At 42.9% G+C, this 14,768-nt stretch overlaps 1 protein-coding gene across 8 annotated transcripts in view; it reads left to right on the top strand.

Moving 5' to 3' along the window:
- RAP1GAP2 (RAP1 GTPase activating protein 2) overlaps nucleotides 1-14,768 on the top strand; it is a 685,016-nt gene that overhangs the window by 504,517 nt on the left and 165,731 nt on the right. The window contains exon 1 of one of the 8 annotated variants that reach the window (XM_040423490.1): nucleotides 10,352-10,457. The exons of the other annotated variants lie outside the window; for them this stretch is intronic. Coding sequence (XP_040279424.1) covers nucleotides 10,431-10,457 — 27 coding nt within the window. The 5' untranslated portion in view covers nucleotides 10,352-10,430. Of the gene's footprint in view, nucleotides 1-10,351; nucleotides 10,458-14,768 lie in introns of those variants that run through there. 8 annotated transcript variants of the gene reach the window in all.

The following is a 14,768-nucleotide window of genomic DNA, read 5'->3' as shown; positions in this document are numbered from 1 at the left end:
TTTTTTTTTTTACAGAGTAATGCAAACGGATCCATTCTGAACGGATACCAGCGTTTGCGTTATAGGTGCGGATCCGTCTGTGCAGATACCAGACGGATCCGCACCTAAACGCAGGTGTGAAAGTAGCCTTACCTGTCATTCTAATCCTGCCTGTAATGATATCACCTCTGTGTAAAGGCACCAGCCTAGGCGAGCTCCCACGGTCCTGGCCACCAGAGAGGCCGCCACTTAGTGGCTTGTATTAACTTTCTCTACATGATAAATGTCACTTACTGAAGTGAGATGACACTTTTAACTCTATCCATCCACATTCTAATTAGCAGTTGGATAGATGGTGGTTACAAACATGTCTAATTGCTGTATCTTTCATGTCTCTGCACTTTGTAGAATACAGAGTTGTATCTATTTATACACCCTGTACAGAATTATTAGGCAAATAAGTATTTTGACCACATCATCCTCTTTATGCATGTTGTCTTACTGCAAGCTGTATAGGCTCGAAAGCCTACTACCAATTAAGCATATTAGGTGATGTGCATCTCTGTAATGAGAAGGGGTGTGGTCTAATGACATCAACACCCTATATCAGGTGTACATAATTATTAGGCAACTTCCTTTCCTTTGGCAAAATGGGTCAAAAGAAGGACTTGACAGGCTCAGAAAAGTCAAAAATAGTGAGATATCTTGCAGAGGGATGCAACACTCTTAAAATTGCAAAGCTTCTGAAGCGTGATCATCGAACAATCAAGCGTTTCATTCAAAATAGTCAACAGGGTCGCAAGAAGCGTGTGGAAAAACCAAGGCGCAAAATAACTGCCCATGAACTGAGAAAAGTCAAGCGTGCAGCTGCCAAGATGCCACTTGCCACCAGTTTGGCCATATTTCAGAGCTGCAACATCACTGGAGTGCCCAGAAGCACAAGGTGTGCAATACTCAGAGACATGGCCAAGGTAAGAAAGGCTGAAAGATGACACCACTGAACAAGACACACAAGCTGAAACGTCAAGACTGGGCCAAGAAATATCTCAAGACTGATTTTTCTAAGGTTTTATGGACTGATGAAATGAGAGTGAGTCTTGATGGGCCAGATGGATGGGCCCGTGGCTGGATTGGTAAAGGGCAGAGAGCTCCAGTCCGACTCAGACGCCAGCAAGGTGGAGGTGGAGTACTGGTTTGGGCTGGTATCATCAAAGATGAGCTTGTGGGGCCTTTTCGGGTTGAGGATGGAGTCAAGCTCAACTCCCAGTCCTACTGCCAGTTTCTGGAAGACACCTTCTTCAAGCAGTGGTACAGGAAGAAGTCTGCATCCTTCAAGAAAAACATGATTTTCATGCAGGACAATGCTCCATCACACGCGTCCAAGTACTCCACAGCGTGGCTGGCAAGAAAGGGTATAAAAGAAGAAAATCTAATGACATGGCCTCCTTGTTCACCTGATCTGAACCCCATTGAGAACCTGTGGTCCATCATCAAATGTGAGATTTACAAGGAGGGAAAACAGTACACCTCTCTGAACAGTGTCTGGGAGGCTGTGGTTGCTGCTGCACGCAATGTTGATGGTGAACAGATCAAAACACTGACAGAATCCATGGATGGCAGGCTTTTGAGTGTCCTTGCAAAGAAAGGTGGCTATATTGGTCACTGATTTGTTTTTGTTTTGTTTTTGAATGTCAAAAATGTATATTTGTGAATGTTGAGATGTTATATTGGTTTCACTGGTAAAATAAATAATTGAAATGGGTATATATTTGTTTTTTGTTAAGTTGCGTAATAATTATGCACAGTAATAGTCACCTGCACACACAGATATCCCCCTAAAATAGCTAAAACTAAAAACAAACTAAAAACTACTTCCAAAAATATTCAGCTTTGATATTAATGAGTTTTTTGGGTTCATTTAGAACATGGTTCTTGTTCAATAATAAAATTAATCCTCAAAAATACAACTTGCGTAATAATTCTGCACTCCCTGTATATATATTATTAATTGCCATGTTTTATTTTTATTATTGGGATCCAACATCACCTGATTTACCGATTACCCTTTACCCTTGGTGGAATATGGTTTTGGGGTATTTTCTCTTTTCTAAGACTCTATCCCTCTAAATGCATCTATTTATCTACATTTGACTATGGACTCTCCATGCAATTTAAATAAAAACCCACCTCTCTGGGATTGGCGCCTATCTGTTGGTCATTTTTAGGCTGATCTCCTCAGGACATCAATAGCCTCTCCTTTCCAGCTAGAATAACTCGGTATCACACTGATGTACAGGTTCATGACCTTACTCTGACCCCTACGATTTTCCGCTTTCATACCTTTTTCTCCTTGCTTTGTTTCCACCACCCTGGCGCCCTTCTTTCTCATCTTATATTTTGAGAGCCTCCAAAATATATCTGAGTAACCCTCTTTTTTTGTTTGTTTTTCACTTTGTAGAAGGCCATTGTTCAGGGGGAGTAAAAGCCACAACCCAGACGAATGGGACATATTTTCAGATATTTGTATCATTTCTCTATATCAGAATGGAAGGATCAGAACAGGGATGTGAGGATCTGTCTCTTCCCCTTCATCTCTGCAGGTTCCACATTTCTACTGCATTAGGGCTCGTTCATACCAACGTATTTTGCGTTCCGTATACGGGCCGTTTTCTGCGTTCCGCATATGGTCCTTACACGGAACCATTCATTTCAATGGGTCCGCAAAAGATGCGGACAGCACTCTGTGTGCTGTCTGCATCTGTTGCTCCGTTCCAAGTCCTGTCCTATTCTTGTCCATTTTGCGGACAAGAATAGGCATTTCTATGAAAGGCCTCCTGTTCCGTTCCGCAAATTGCGGAAGGCACACGGGCGCCATCCGTGTTTTGCGGATCCGCAATTTGCGGTCCGCAAAAAACGGCACGGTCGTGTGAACAAGCCCTTATACTGTATAAATGAAGCAGGTTTTTTATTTTTATTTAAACTGTGCTTTTATGTATGTTTCATTGGGAATGGTTATGCTCTGTTCAGATAGTCTTCTGCTTCCACGACTCTATGGGCAGAGCTGAAAAAATGCCAGGACTTCGGGAGCCAATGGGCATCAACATTTTGTGATCCCCCACATTTTTGGGGTTGATTCATATTAATTTCAATAGAAAGTCTTATTACCTGGCTGCTAACCTATCTATACTTGCTCTCAGTCTAGTAATGTATTTCTAAAGGCAGGTTTAGACGCTCCGATGTACAGCGTTCCTTCCCGACAGTCGGCTGCTCGTTCAGTGAAGGAGACGGCTGCATTTATTTACATGCAGCGATCTTCTCCACAGTACAATAAGGTCAAGGAACCGCTATTACGATCCCTCATCCCCATACAGAATCATTGTTTCTGAGCAGCAGATCGCTGCTTAGACAGCCCAGAAATGATCATTTAGGCGCCTGTACGAACGACGGGATCACCCGATGAATGAGCAGATTACATGTTCATCTGCGACACATTTACACGGACAGTGTGTCGGGAACGAGCATTCACAGGAACATTCATTCCCAATAATCTGCCCGATTATGAGGAAGTTTAAATTCAACTAGGTTGGCCGCCATATTGTTTCTTAGTAGTCCATGGCTAAACAGAGCTTCTAGCTTGGAAAAAAAATCCATCCAGGTCTTTCGCTGTTTTATTTTGTCACCTTGCTAAATACCTTGTTTGCCTCGTGATAGATACGCCACTGATTGCGCCCCTAGGACGGAACTCTATGCCGGAAAAGAAAAACGCTAGTGTGAAAGTACCCTAAAAGGCATTTTAATGGCATCACTTTGACCCATCCAAGTCTTAATAAAGTATAATGAAGTGTCTCCTTAGCCTTTGGCTAATGCTGCTATTAAATACTTGTGGCGAAATTAAAGATGGATCCCAAAAAAATCCATCCAGGTCTTTCGCTGTTTTATTTTGTCACCTTGCCAAATCCAGGCATAAAATATTGTGCATTTTTTTAGTGAGCCCTAAAGTTGGGTAGGGGGTTCATCTTCATCATTGGCTGCTTATGGGTTGTGTGCAGCTAGCTGTCATCGACTGTGTCCGTGCTTTGAAAAAGCTAATAAGTTGGATGTGGTTGGTTGCAGCTCAGAAAAGCAGATGTCAGTGAATGGTAATAATAATCCAAGTATACATAAAAAAACAAAAACAAAAAAAAATTAGGGTACTTTCACACTTGCAGCAGAGGAATCCGGCATTCCGGCAAGTGTTCAGATTCTTTGGACGGAGATAAAACCGTAGCATGCTGCGGTTATATCTCCGTCCTGATCAGTCAAAAAGACTGAACTGAAGACATCCTGATGCATCCTGAACAGATTGCTCTCCATTCAGAATGCATTAGGATAAAACTGATCAGTTCTTTTCCGGTATTGCGCTCAGTGGTTTATCTTGGTTTTGTGCTGCCCTAGGCGAGACTAAACTCGGGCACCCCCCTAATATAAATTTGACCCACCCCTTCCTGTCAAGGCCAAACCCCTTCCTCTCTAAACCCCACCCCTTCCTATGTGCCATCCACAGATCCCCCTCCCCTAAACAGTGCCATGCACAGATCCCCCTCCCCTAAACAGTGCCATCCACAGATCCCCCTCCCCTAAACAGTGCCATCCACAGATCCCCCTCCCCTAAACAGTGCCATCCACAGATCCCCCTCCCCTAAACAGTGCCATCCACAGATCCCCCTCCCCTAAACAGTGCCATGCACAGATCCCCCTCCCCTAAACAGTGCCATCCACAGATCCCCCTCCCCTAAACAGTGCCATCCACAGATCCCCCTCCCCTAAACAGTGCCATCCACAGATCCCCTTCCCCTAAACAGTGTCATCCACAGATCCCCCCCCTAAACAGTGCCATCCACAGATCCCCCTCCCCTAAACAGTGCCATCCACAGATCCCCCTCCCCTAAACAGTGCCATCCACAGATCCCCCTCCCCTAAACAGTGCCATCCACAGATCCCCCTCCCCTAAACAGTGCCATCCACAGATCCCCCTCCCCTAAACAGTGCCATCCACAGATCCCCCCTAAACAGTGCCATCCACAGATCCCCCTCCACTAAACAGTGCCATCCACAGATCCCCCCTAAACAGTGCCATCCACAGATCCCCCTCCCTGATGCTCACAGGAATACATTTATAAACTGTAATCAGTAACTTTAACTTTAATCATCGCTCATCTCTTTACTTGGATACCTTACTCTTAGCTCCGGTAACAGCAGGCAGTGCGGCACGACGCTCACCTAGTGGGAGGAGCAGGCGCGTGACATCAGTGAGTGAGCGCCGCCCGCATAAATGTACTCCTGTGAGCGGCGTGGCCCTGTATATTTTAACCCCCAAGTGTTCCTGTCACCATGGGATGCCTGGGGGTTAGAATATAACATCGGATCTGAGTATACCGGCGTATAAGACGGATGGGACAAGGGGCAAACAAGGCATTTTGCCACCCCATTGGCAAGTGCCGCCCTAGGCAAATACCTTGTTTGCCTCGTGATAGATACGCCACTGATTGCGCCCCTAGGACGGAACTCTATGCCGGAAAAGAAAAACGCTAGTGTGAAAGTACCCTAAAAGGCATTTTAATGGCATCACTTTGACCCATCCAAGTCTTAATAAAGTATAATGAAGTGTCTCCTTAGCCTTTGGCTAATGCTGCTATTAAATACTTGTGGCGAAATTAAAGATGGATCCCAGTAACTATGAATGATGTGACCAATTCTCTAAAGAGTCTAATTAATTATACTAATTCCTTAGGTTACAAGAATAAGTAACTGGAGAAGGGAAAGGGGCGGTTTTAAGTCATTAGATAGATGACGGCTAAGTCATAGGAAGGAGATCCATCAATTAGGACTATTTCTTTAAGGACTGGGCATTACAGCTAATACTAAGGCTTAGTGTAACTAGAGCAGTGATTGATGGACAGGTACAGAATTACAATGAGATCATGAGGGTGGGACGCCATTTAGGAAGATAGCAAAGTTCAAAAACTGGGATCTGTAGAGGGAATACATTAAATATACGGCATCATTACTTGCTTTGAAAACAGTTTGATACTTCTGCCAGTCAGCTTTGTAGCTGTTTTATGTCAGCTGGAAATCAGTAGATGACGGGGGACACTTGTGTCATACTCCATCCTGAAGAGCTTTATAGCATATGCATTGTACATGGCGCTATAGCAGGTATGGTATGCTGAAACCTGGGCTTGGAAAACATTTGGAAATGTTTGATAGCATACTCTGGGGTTTTCTAATTAAAGGGATTTTTCTTGTCAGGGGTATTTTTTTTAACTAATAGAATGCACCCTCCTTCACTTTGTGGGCTCCGTTATAAAGATAGGTGCGAGTACCAGAGGTGGGACCTGCACCTATCAGACATTGGTGGCATATCCTAGCCATATGGCCCCAGTGTCTGAGTTGAGACAACCCTTTAAGGCTACTTTCACACTAGCGTTTACATTTTCCGGTATTGAGATCCTGCAGAAGATCTCAATACCAGAGAAAAATGCTTCTGTTTTGTCCCCATTCATTGCCAATGGGGACAAAACTGAACTGAACAGAACAGAATGCTCCAAAACGCATTCTGTTCCGTTTGGTTGCTTTTCCATACCGGAGAGCAAACCAAGTTGCTGTTTTCTTTCCGTCATGGGATGCGGAGCAAGATGGATCCGTAGTGACCCACAATTCAAGTCAATGGGGATGGATCCGTTTTCTCTGACACAATAGAAAATGGATCCATTCCCCATTGACTTTTAATGGAGTTCATGACGGATCCGTCTTGGTTATGTTAAAGATAATACAACCGGATCCGTTCATAACGGATGCAGATGGTTGCATTATCAGTAATGGAAGCGGTTTTGCTGATCCCTGCCAGATCAGGCAAAAACACTAGTGTGAAAGTAGCCTAAGTCAACAGCTAAATAAAATATATATATACAGTACAGACCAAAAGTTTGGACACACCTTCTCATTCAAAGAGTTTTCTTTATTTTCATGACTATGAAAATTGTAGATTCACACTGAAGGCATCAAAACTATGAATTAACACATGTGGAATTATATACATAACAAACAAGTGTGAAACAACTGAAAATATGTCATATTCTAGGTTCTTCAAAGTAGCCACCTTTTGCTTTGATTACTGCTTTGCACACTCTTGGCATTCTCTTGATGACCTTCAAGAGGTAGTCCCCTGAAATGGTTTTCACTTCACAGGTGTGCCCTGTCAGGTTTAATAAGTGGGATTTCTTGCCTTATAAATGGGGTTGGGACCATCAGTTGCGTTGAGGAGAAGTCAGGTGGATACACAGCTGATAGTCCTACTGAATAGACTGTTAGAATTTGTATTATGGCAAGAAAAAAGCAGCTAAGTAAAGAAAAATGAGTGGCCATCATTACTTTAAGAAATGAAGGTCAGTCAGTCAGCCGAAAAATTGGGAAAACTTTGAAAGTAAGGGCTATTTGACCATGAAGGAGAGTGATGGGGTGCTGCGCCAGATGACCTGGCCTACACAGTCACCGGACCTAAACCCAATCGAGATGGTTTGGGGTGAGCTGGACCGCAGAGTGAAGGCAAAAGGGCCAACAAGTGCTAAGCATCTCTGGGAACTCCTTCAAGACTGTTGGAAGACCATTTCAGGGGACTACCTCTTGAAGCTCATCTAGAGAATGCCAAGAGTGTGCAAAGCAGTAATCAAAGCAAAAGGTGGCTACTTTGAAGAACCTAGAATATGACATATTTTCAGTTGTTTCACACTTGTTTGTTATGTATATAATTCCACATGTGTTAATTCATACTTTTGATGCCTTCATAGTCATGAAAAAAAAGAAAACTCTTTGAATGAGAAGGTGTGTCCAAACTTTTGGTCTGTACTGTATATATACTGTACATAAGAACCAGGCAGACACTTTCTGGAGTAATATATTAAAATGATTAGTTTTAGATAAAGTACTGGATGTAGAGACTGTCACTCAAAAAGAAGAGCTATAAAAGTCATAAGCAAGAAAATTCCAAAAACCTATTTCTGTAAACTGAAAAAGGTTAAAAAATAATAATAAAACAGGGAAGATACAAGCACTGAGGAGGCATTCAATGTAAAGAACGGCACTTACTCTGTCATGGCTAGACGTGGCGGCATTTAAATACTCGACATAAAGCAAACTTGTCATCAGGAGAATTCAGTGCAATCTACAGGCAGAAGAAGATCAGCAGATTGATATAAAGTTTTATGAAAAATGTATACATTTAACATTTCTGCTCTTTCTATACTTAGGAGTCATGTGGGCAGATGTGTCAGTGATTGACTGATTTCCTTGTATATTTAGTCATGCAGAGCTAGCTGTTAATCACTGAGTAGCATCTCCCCATGATTCCTAAGAAGAGAAGGAATAGGTTTAAATATATAAATTACAAGTGTTACTGAATATTTTCCCATAAAACTATATAACAATCTGCTCAGCTCCTCCTGCTCTATAACATGCTGCCTGCAGATTACACTGCATTTCATGGTGACAGGTTCCCTTTAATGCCACCGTTTTTTGTTGTTGTTGCAATTATTGAGCCTGATACAAACATCAGACTATTACTTACTTGTATATAATGAATATTACACATGAAAGCAATAAGCAGTGGGATCTGTATTGTCATTATAAACATGGCTGCCTGTTTATAAAATACACACCTTTATCTCTTCATCTTTTAAACTTTGTATAGTAATTGTAACATCTTGGCTGTTCCCAGTCTCCTAAGGCTACTTTCACACTGGCGTTTTCGCTTTCCTTTTGCGAGATCCGTTCAGGGCTCTCACAAGCGGTCCAAAAGGGATCAGTTTTTCTCTAATGAATTCTGAATGGAAAAGCATCCGCTCAGAATGCATCAGTTCGCCTCCGTTACGTCTCCGTTCCGCTTTGGAGGCGGACACCAAAACACTGCTTGCAGCGTTTTGGTGTCCGTCTGACGAAACTGAGCCAAACGGATCCCACCTGACACACGATGTAAGTCAATGGGGTGACGGATCCGTTTTCTATGTCACAATCTGGCACAATAGAAAACGGATCCGTCCCCCATTGACTTTCATCTTGGCCATGTTAAAGATAGTACAAACGGATCCGTTCTGAACGGATGCAGGCGGTTGTATTATCTGAACGGATCCGTCTGGGCAGATGCATGACGGATCCGCACCAAAACGCGAATGTGAAAGTAGCCTAACATAAAGTTCTGAAAAGCTAGGCAGTGGTACCGTGGCAGTAAATGTGCCACTACAGAGCTACAAAGATGTGCCATTCAGTGCGCTGGGAAATCCAGTGACAACCGATTACATGCAATTGCAAAAGTGTTCAGATTCAGTTGCTGGTTTAAAAAAAAAAAAAAGAATATTAATTATGGGACAGCCCCTTTAAGGCTGGGTTCACCTGACAATTTTGTCTTACGTTTAACATATACAAAAAAGGTATACATTAAACGGATGCCTCCAACGGTCACCATAGAGTTCCGCTGTAAAAAAAATTAAAATTAAAAAAACGTATACATTAGCATATACTCTGCAGAATGGAAATAGTAGTGTACTAAACTTTTGTAACCTTCCCCCCCCCCAACATATATGTTACACATAATGATGTCTTTAAGATATAATTAGTAAGGAGCCCTACACATAGAAGAATGTTGATGGGACTGGCTAACCATCTGAGCATGGTGGTGTCCCAGATTTCCACTTGTGGTAGAAGTGTGGGAAAGGAAGGATCAAGCGTTTTGGATTTCAACATCCCCGATCCTTGATTCACCAGGAGACACAGTAAGCCACAACCAGGGGTGTCTTGTAGTGGCTTCATCCTCTCTCCCCATTGAGGACACTTGCATAGAGATGTGAAGAGAAGCTATAAGATATCGCTCGACACCTTAAAACTCTTCAGGACATCATAACAGAGAAACACCTAAAAACTTAGTACAAATATATAGTCCATAAAGATGTGGTCAGATGAAAGTACAATGAGGAGAAGTGAAAAGACCTCCCTTGTGTGCAGAACAGAGATGGTCTGTTAGACACATTTACAGTCGGCTTTTCTTTCACTTTACTGGCTCTTCTTGAGGCTGCCAAGACATCTACATTATAATAAATCCCAGAGGCCGTCAACTTGGCCCTGAGCTATTGTCAGGTCTTCTTCTTTAACACATCAAGATTTACACAGACCCCATGCCAAATCCATGTCTTTCTTCTTTTTTTTGGACTACCTTAAGAACCTATTTCCTGCACAACCTGTTCCTTGTGATCAGCCTTGGCAGACGACCCACCCTGTTAACTCAAACATTACATGGGAAGCTCAGAGAGTGCAGGTAGAGGAGTCAGGTGCGTGCCGGGCTTGTTGGGACCGTCTACTGTCCCCGAGGCTGGATTCCCTCATATTTAAAAATAACTCTTGGTCCAGGAATCCTGCCTGGAATCATGATGGATTTCCTCAGAAATCTTCTGGTGAGTTTTGAATATTTTATTCCTGTTTTATCAGGAGAGTCCCTTCCAGCGCGGTGTTTATCTTTCTGCAGGCTGTGTACACATGGCACTTCACTAACTCATTCCTTCAGGGGCCAAAAGGAAAGGCCAAAGAATGTCTTCTCCGCTGTAACCATCCCATCTGCTGGCATATGCTTCGTGTTGTTTGATGATCTTTTTATTATAATGCGTAGTCATTTCTAGAGTTTATTTATTTCCATATGTTTCATATCAAACCTACTTCAGAAACAGAGCTTACATGCGGTAGTTTTATCTATCTATCCATATACATCTATCTAGACGTATACAATATGTTTACAATGACCAACACTTTTCATACGTTTTTAACAAAACAATGTAAAAATTAGAGTAAACTACTATTTTATATATTGTACACATATATCAGCAAAAGAACTGTATTATTTCTAAAAATTCGCACAAATTTAAACAGAGTATGTTAAAGCTAAGTTTATTATATACATTAAAAATATATGCCTTATTAGATAGATATTAGACAGATATTAGATAGATATTAGATAGATATTACATAGATATTACATAGATATTAGATAGATATTAGATAGATAGATATTAGATAGATATTAGATAGATAGATATTAGATAGATATTAGATAGATATTAGATAAATAGACTTATTTTTCACCCCGAAAGACGCACTCCTTCCCCCCCCCCCAAAAGTGGGGGGAAAATGCCCCTGCGTCTTATGGGGCGAATGCTTCCATTTTACATGGCAGTCTGCGATGTATGACCCGGGAGAGAGGAGGGACTGGAGTGCGGAACTAGGGGCGGGGTCACTGTACTCTTACACCGGGCCCCGCCGCTCACCGCAGTATTTATAAACATTAATCCTTATCCTGTTAATAAGTTTAATTAACGCTGCGCTCTCCCATGTTCCCCTGTTCCCCTGTATCCCCACAGCACTTACGAACACGCTTCCATAGCCGGCAGAGCGGACGGCAGCAGTAACGTCACTCACTGACGTCGAGCGCCTGCTCCTCCCACTTTATGAATGAAGCAGGCGGAGCAGGCGCGCGAAGTCACTGAGTGACGTTACTGCTGCCGTCCGCTCTGCCTCCTATGGAAGCGTGTTCGTAAGTGCTGTGGGGATACAGGGGAACAGGGGAGAGCGCAGCTTTAGTTAAACTTATTAACAGGATAAGGATTCATGTTTATAAATACTGCGGTGAGCAGAGGTGTATTGGGGGACAGTGTTATGAGGGGGATCTGTGGATGACATATAGCAGTGTCATCCACAGATCCCCCCATAACAGTGCCATCCACAGATCCCCCACCCCATAGCAGTACCATCCACAGATCCCCCATAACAGTGCCATCCACAGATCCCCCATAACAGTGTCCTCAACAGATCCCCCATAATAGTGTCATCCACAGATCACCATTAGTTCAAAACCCACCAAAAGCACACCTTTTTCTTATAGGGCGAAAAATACGGTAAATGAGGGGCTCATGGAAACATATGTGCTGAATAGTGACTATGTTTGGTGGCGGTGGATATTACTTTGATTGTTTTTTGTTCTTGCAGCCTGCAGCATTGCTTTTAGATTTTGCATACAACGTTTTCTTTATTACGGCCAGCCTTAGAGCGCAGATCTCCCTTATACTGTCTATTGTAAATACATTTCTTGCTCTGATATAGGTGTAATGATAATCTCGGTTGCCTTCTATTGTGATTGTGTTATATTGTTTTAGAACATGAGTTTTTACAAACTTGGGGGCACATTTATTAAGACCAGCATTTTAGACGCCGGTCTTAATAAAGCCCTAAACTGGCGGTGGATCCGCCGAAGTTATGAAGAGACACAGGCCTCTCCATTACTTCCGAGCTGTCTTACATTTAGACCTTTTTCTACGCCTAGAAAATAGTGACTGAGTCGGGTCTGCCAGCCCGTCCCCTTCCCCGCTCACGCCATGCCCAGAATTTTAGACCTGCCATGAGCAGGGCAATGCCGCAGATAGCAGCGAATTTACCATTGCGCCATTATCTGCGCCTGAAATACGCCTAATTTAGGTGTAGTTCGGCATAGTAAAGGATTTTATACCCAAATTGCCATGTATGACCAGTTTAAACAACTGCAATGGCCAATAAGGAGTAAAATGTGTGTGGCCGTGTCTGCAAAATGATTGATCACCAGATGATCGTTTGTTCAACTGCTATTCAACAACTTCTGTCTAGCGTGTACGGCCACCTCTAGAGATTTGTACTGGTTCATTTGTATCTGTTTTGTTCCATTCATGGCAATTTTGGGCCACATCCGGCACTTCCATTATTTTTGTTGTCCTGCGCCCATAACGGTGATGTGAAGGAGGCCTAAGAAGGTTACAGTGTTCTTCTGATGCTCTCTTGACTGATATATTTAATCAGATACACCTACATCGATACACTGACTAAGCAATGGTCATGGATATAAAATCTGCAACGTGTTTCTGTGTCAAAACGTAAAAATATTGTCACTAATTGAATTAATATAACTGTAAGTATATGATACTAAAGCACTGGAGTCCAAGCTGAGGAACCTTGTTGGTCCTCACGTCTGTCACACTAAAAAAGGAGAATGACATTTTAATTATCTTCCAACATTAATCAAGGGAAGGCACTGAGCTGGAATATCGGGCACAACCTATGGGAAAGAGAGGCGCTATGTCGGAAACATTGGACTCTCTCTATACTTTATATCAGCTATGTTGGATTTTAAAAGGGTTGGAGTATTTTATAACACAATGGGTTTTGATTCCCTTGTCCTTTGTCACTATGTTATGGCAGTGGATCATAGTAACATAGTAAAGTTATCATTGCAGTCCCATAGCATTCACCCTTTAACCCATATACAGGGATCTGGACTTTGCTGTGGGGGACCACCAGACTGCTACCTCTTGGAGAAGTCCCTGTGTGGTTGACAGCTGACCCATGGGGGTTAGGGACATTGGTAGAGAGCACCGAGGGGTTAGGCTCAATCATTGAAACAGGCTGACATCAGGGAAGGCAGAGCACATGTAATACTGTAACAGGTCCGAGGTCAAGGCAGGCAGCGTGGCATCAACATGGGTAGACAATCACAGGTCAGGCAGTAGAGGGTGAATATGGGTGAACAGACACAGGTTGGTACCAAGGCAGACAATAGAATAGAATACCTTTGCAAGCTAAGAGACCTAAAGTACCCACAAGCAACCAGCCATTGGCTGGTGAGAACTAAAGTGCACGTGCACTGGGCCTTTAAAGGCTAACTAGGATGTGTACGTGCCCCCTATGGGCCAGAAAGGAGAGGCTGAGCCCGCAAGCATGCCTCAGACTGAGAGAAGGAATGGAGTTAGGCCTCATTCACATTTCAGTGTTTGGTCAGTGATTTCCATCAGTGATTTTGAGCCAAAACCAGGCGCGGCTCTAAACGAAGAACAGATGCAGATCTTTCCCTAATACCTGATGTCTGTGGAGGCTCCACTCCTGGTTTTGACTCACAATCACTGATGGAAATCACTGACCAAAATACAGACTGTGTGAATAAAACTTTACTCTGGCAGCAGGACCCGCTGGGAAGAGGAGGAGAGCGGTAAGCGGGTCCAAGCCACCAGGAGGCCCAGACCCGGGTGAACAGAGCTACCACTGTAACAACTATAGGTCAACCATCAAATCGACTACTCTTCACTGCTTCAATGATCTGAATTGTTTTCATGTTTTGCTATCCTAATACTGCTATTCCGTCTTGTATTTTAGTCATGTTGGTGTAGGATCTAACCGATATGTATGAAATATGCCATTATTTATAAGTGTTTGGAATGATCTTAAAGAGTTAAAGGGCTATTACAGTTTCAGCAAATGATATAATGGCAATTTTCCGATTTTCCAATTTACTTTGGTTTTCAATATCTCTGCTTGAAGACATTCGGAGTGAGTCTTCATTGTTTGCTTCCAGAGAGTACCTACACAGATTACCTAAATGGGGGATTTGAAATGACCGTTCAACGGGTGAAATTTACCAGTGATCAATTGCTTTAGTCAGCGGATGACATCATTGCCTGAAAGATGGTTCATCCTGCGTCTCAGTAGGTTGAATGACTGGATGTATGTATGACTGTGTCTGCGAAACGATCCTTCATCAGATGATCACCTGTTCAGCCTTCAACCTTCTTCCATCTGTGTATGGCCATCTTAACAATAAGTGTTGGAATGGGTGTAAAAATGGCAGCTGTTATAGGGCCCAACAGCTAAGGGGGCCCATATCAATCCAAACAATGGTGCAGTTAATGAAGTGGCAG

This window comes from Bufo bufo, chromosome 3, assembly GCF_905171765.1.
Source record: "Bufo bufo chromosome 3, aBufBuf1.1, whole genome shotgun sequence".
NCBI lineage: Eukaryota > Metazoa > Chordata > Amphibia > Anura > Bufonidae > Bufo > Bufo bufo.
Note: the sequence above shows the minus strand (reverse complement) of the source record. Positions and strands in the feature narration are given on the sequence as shown.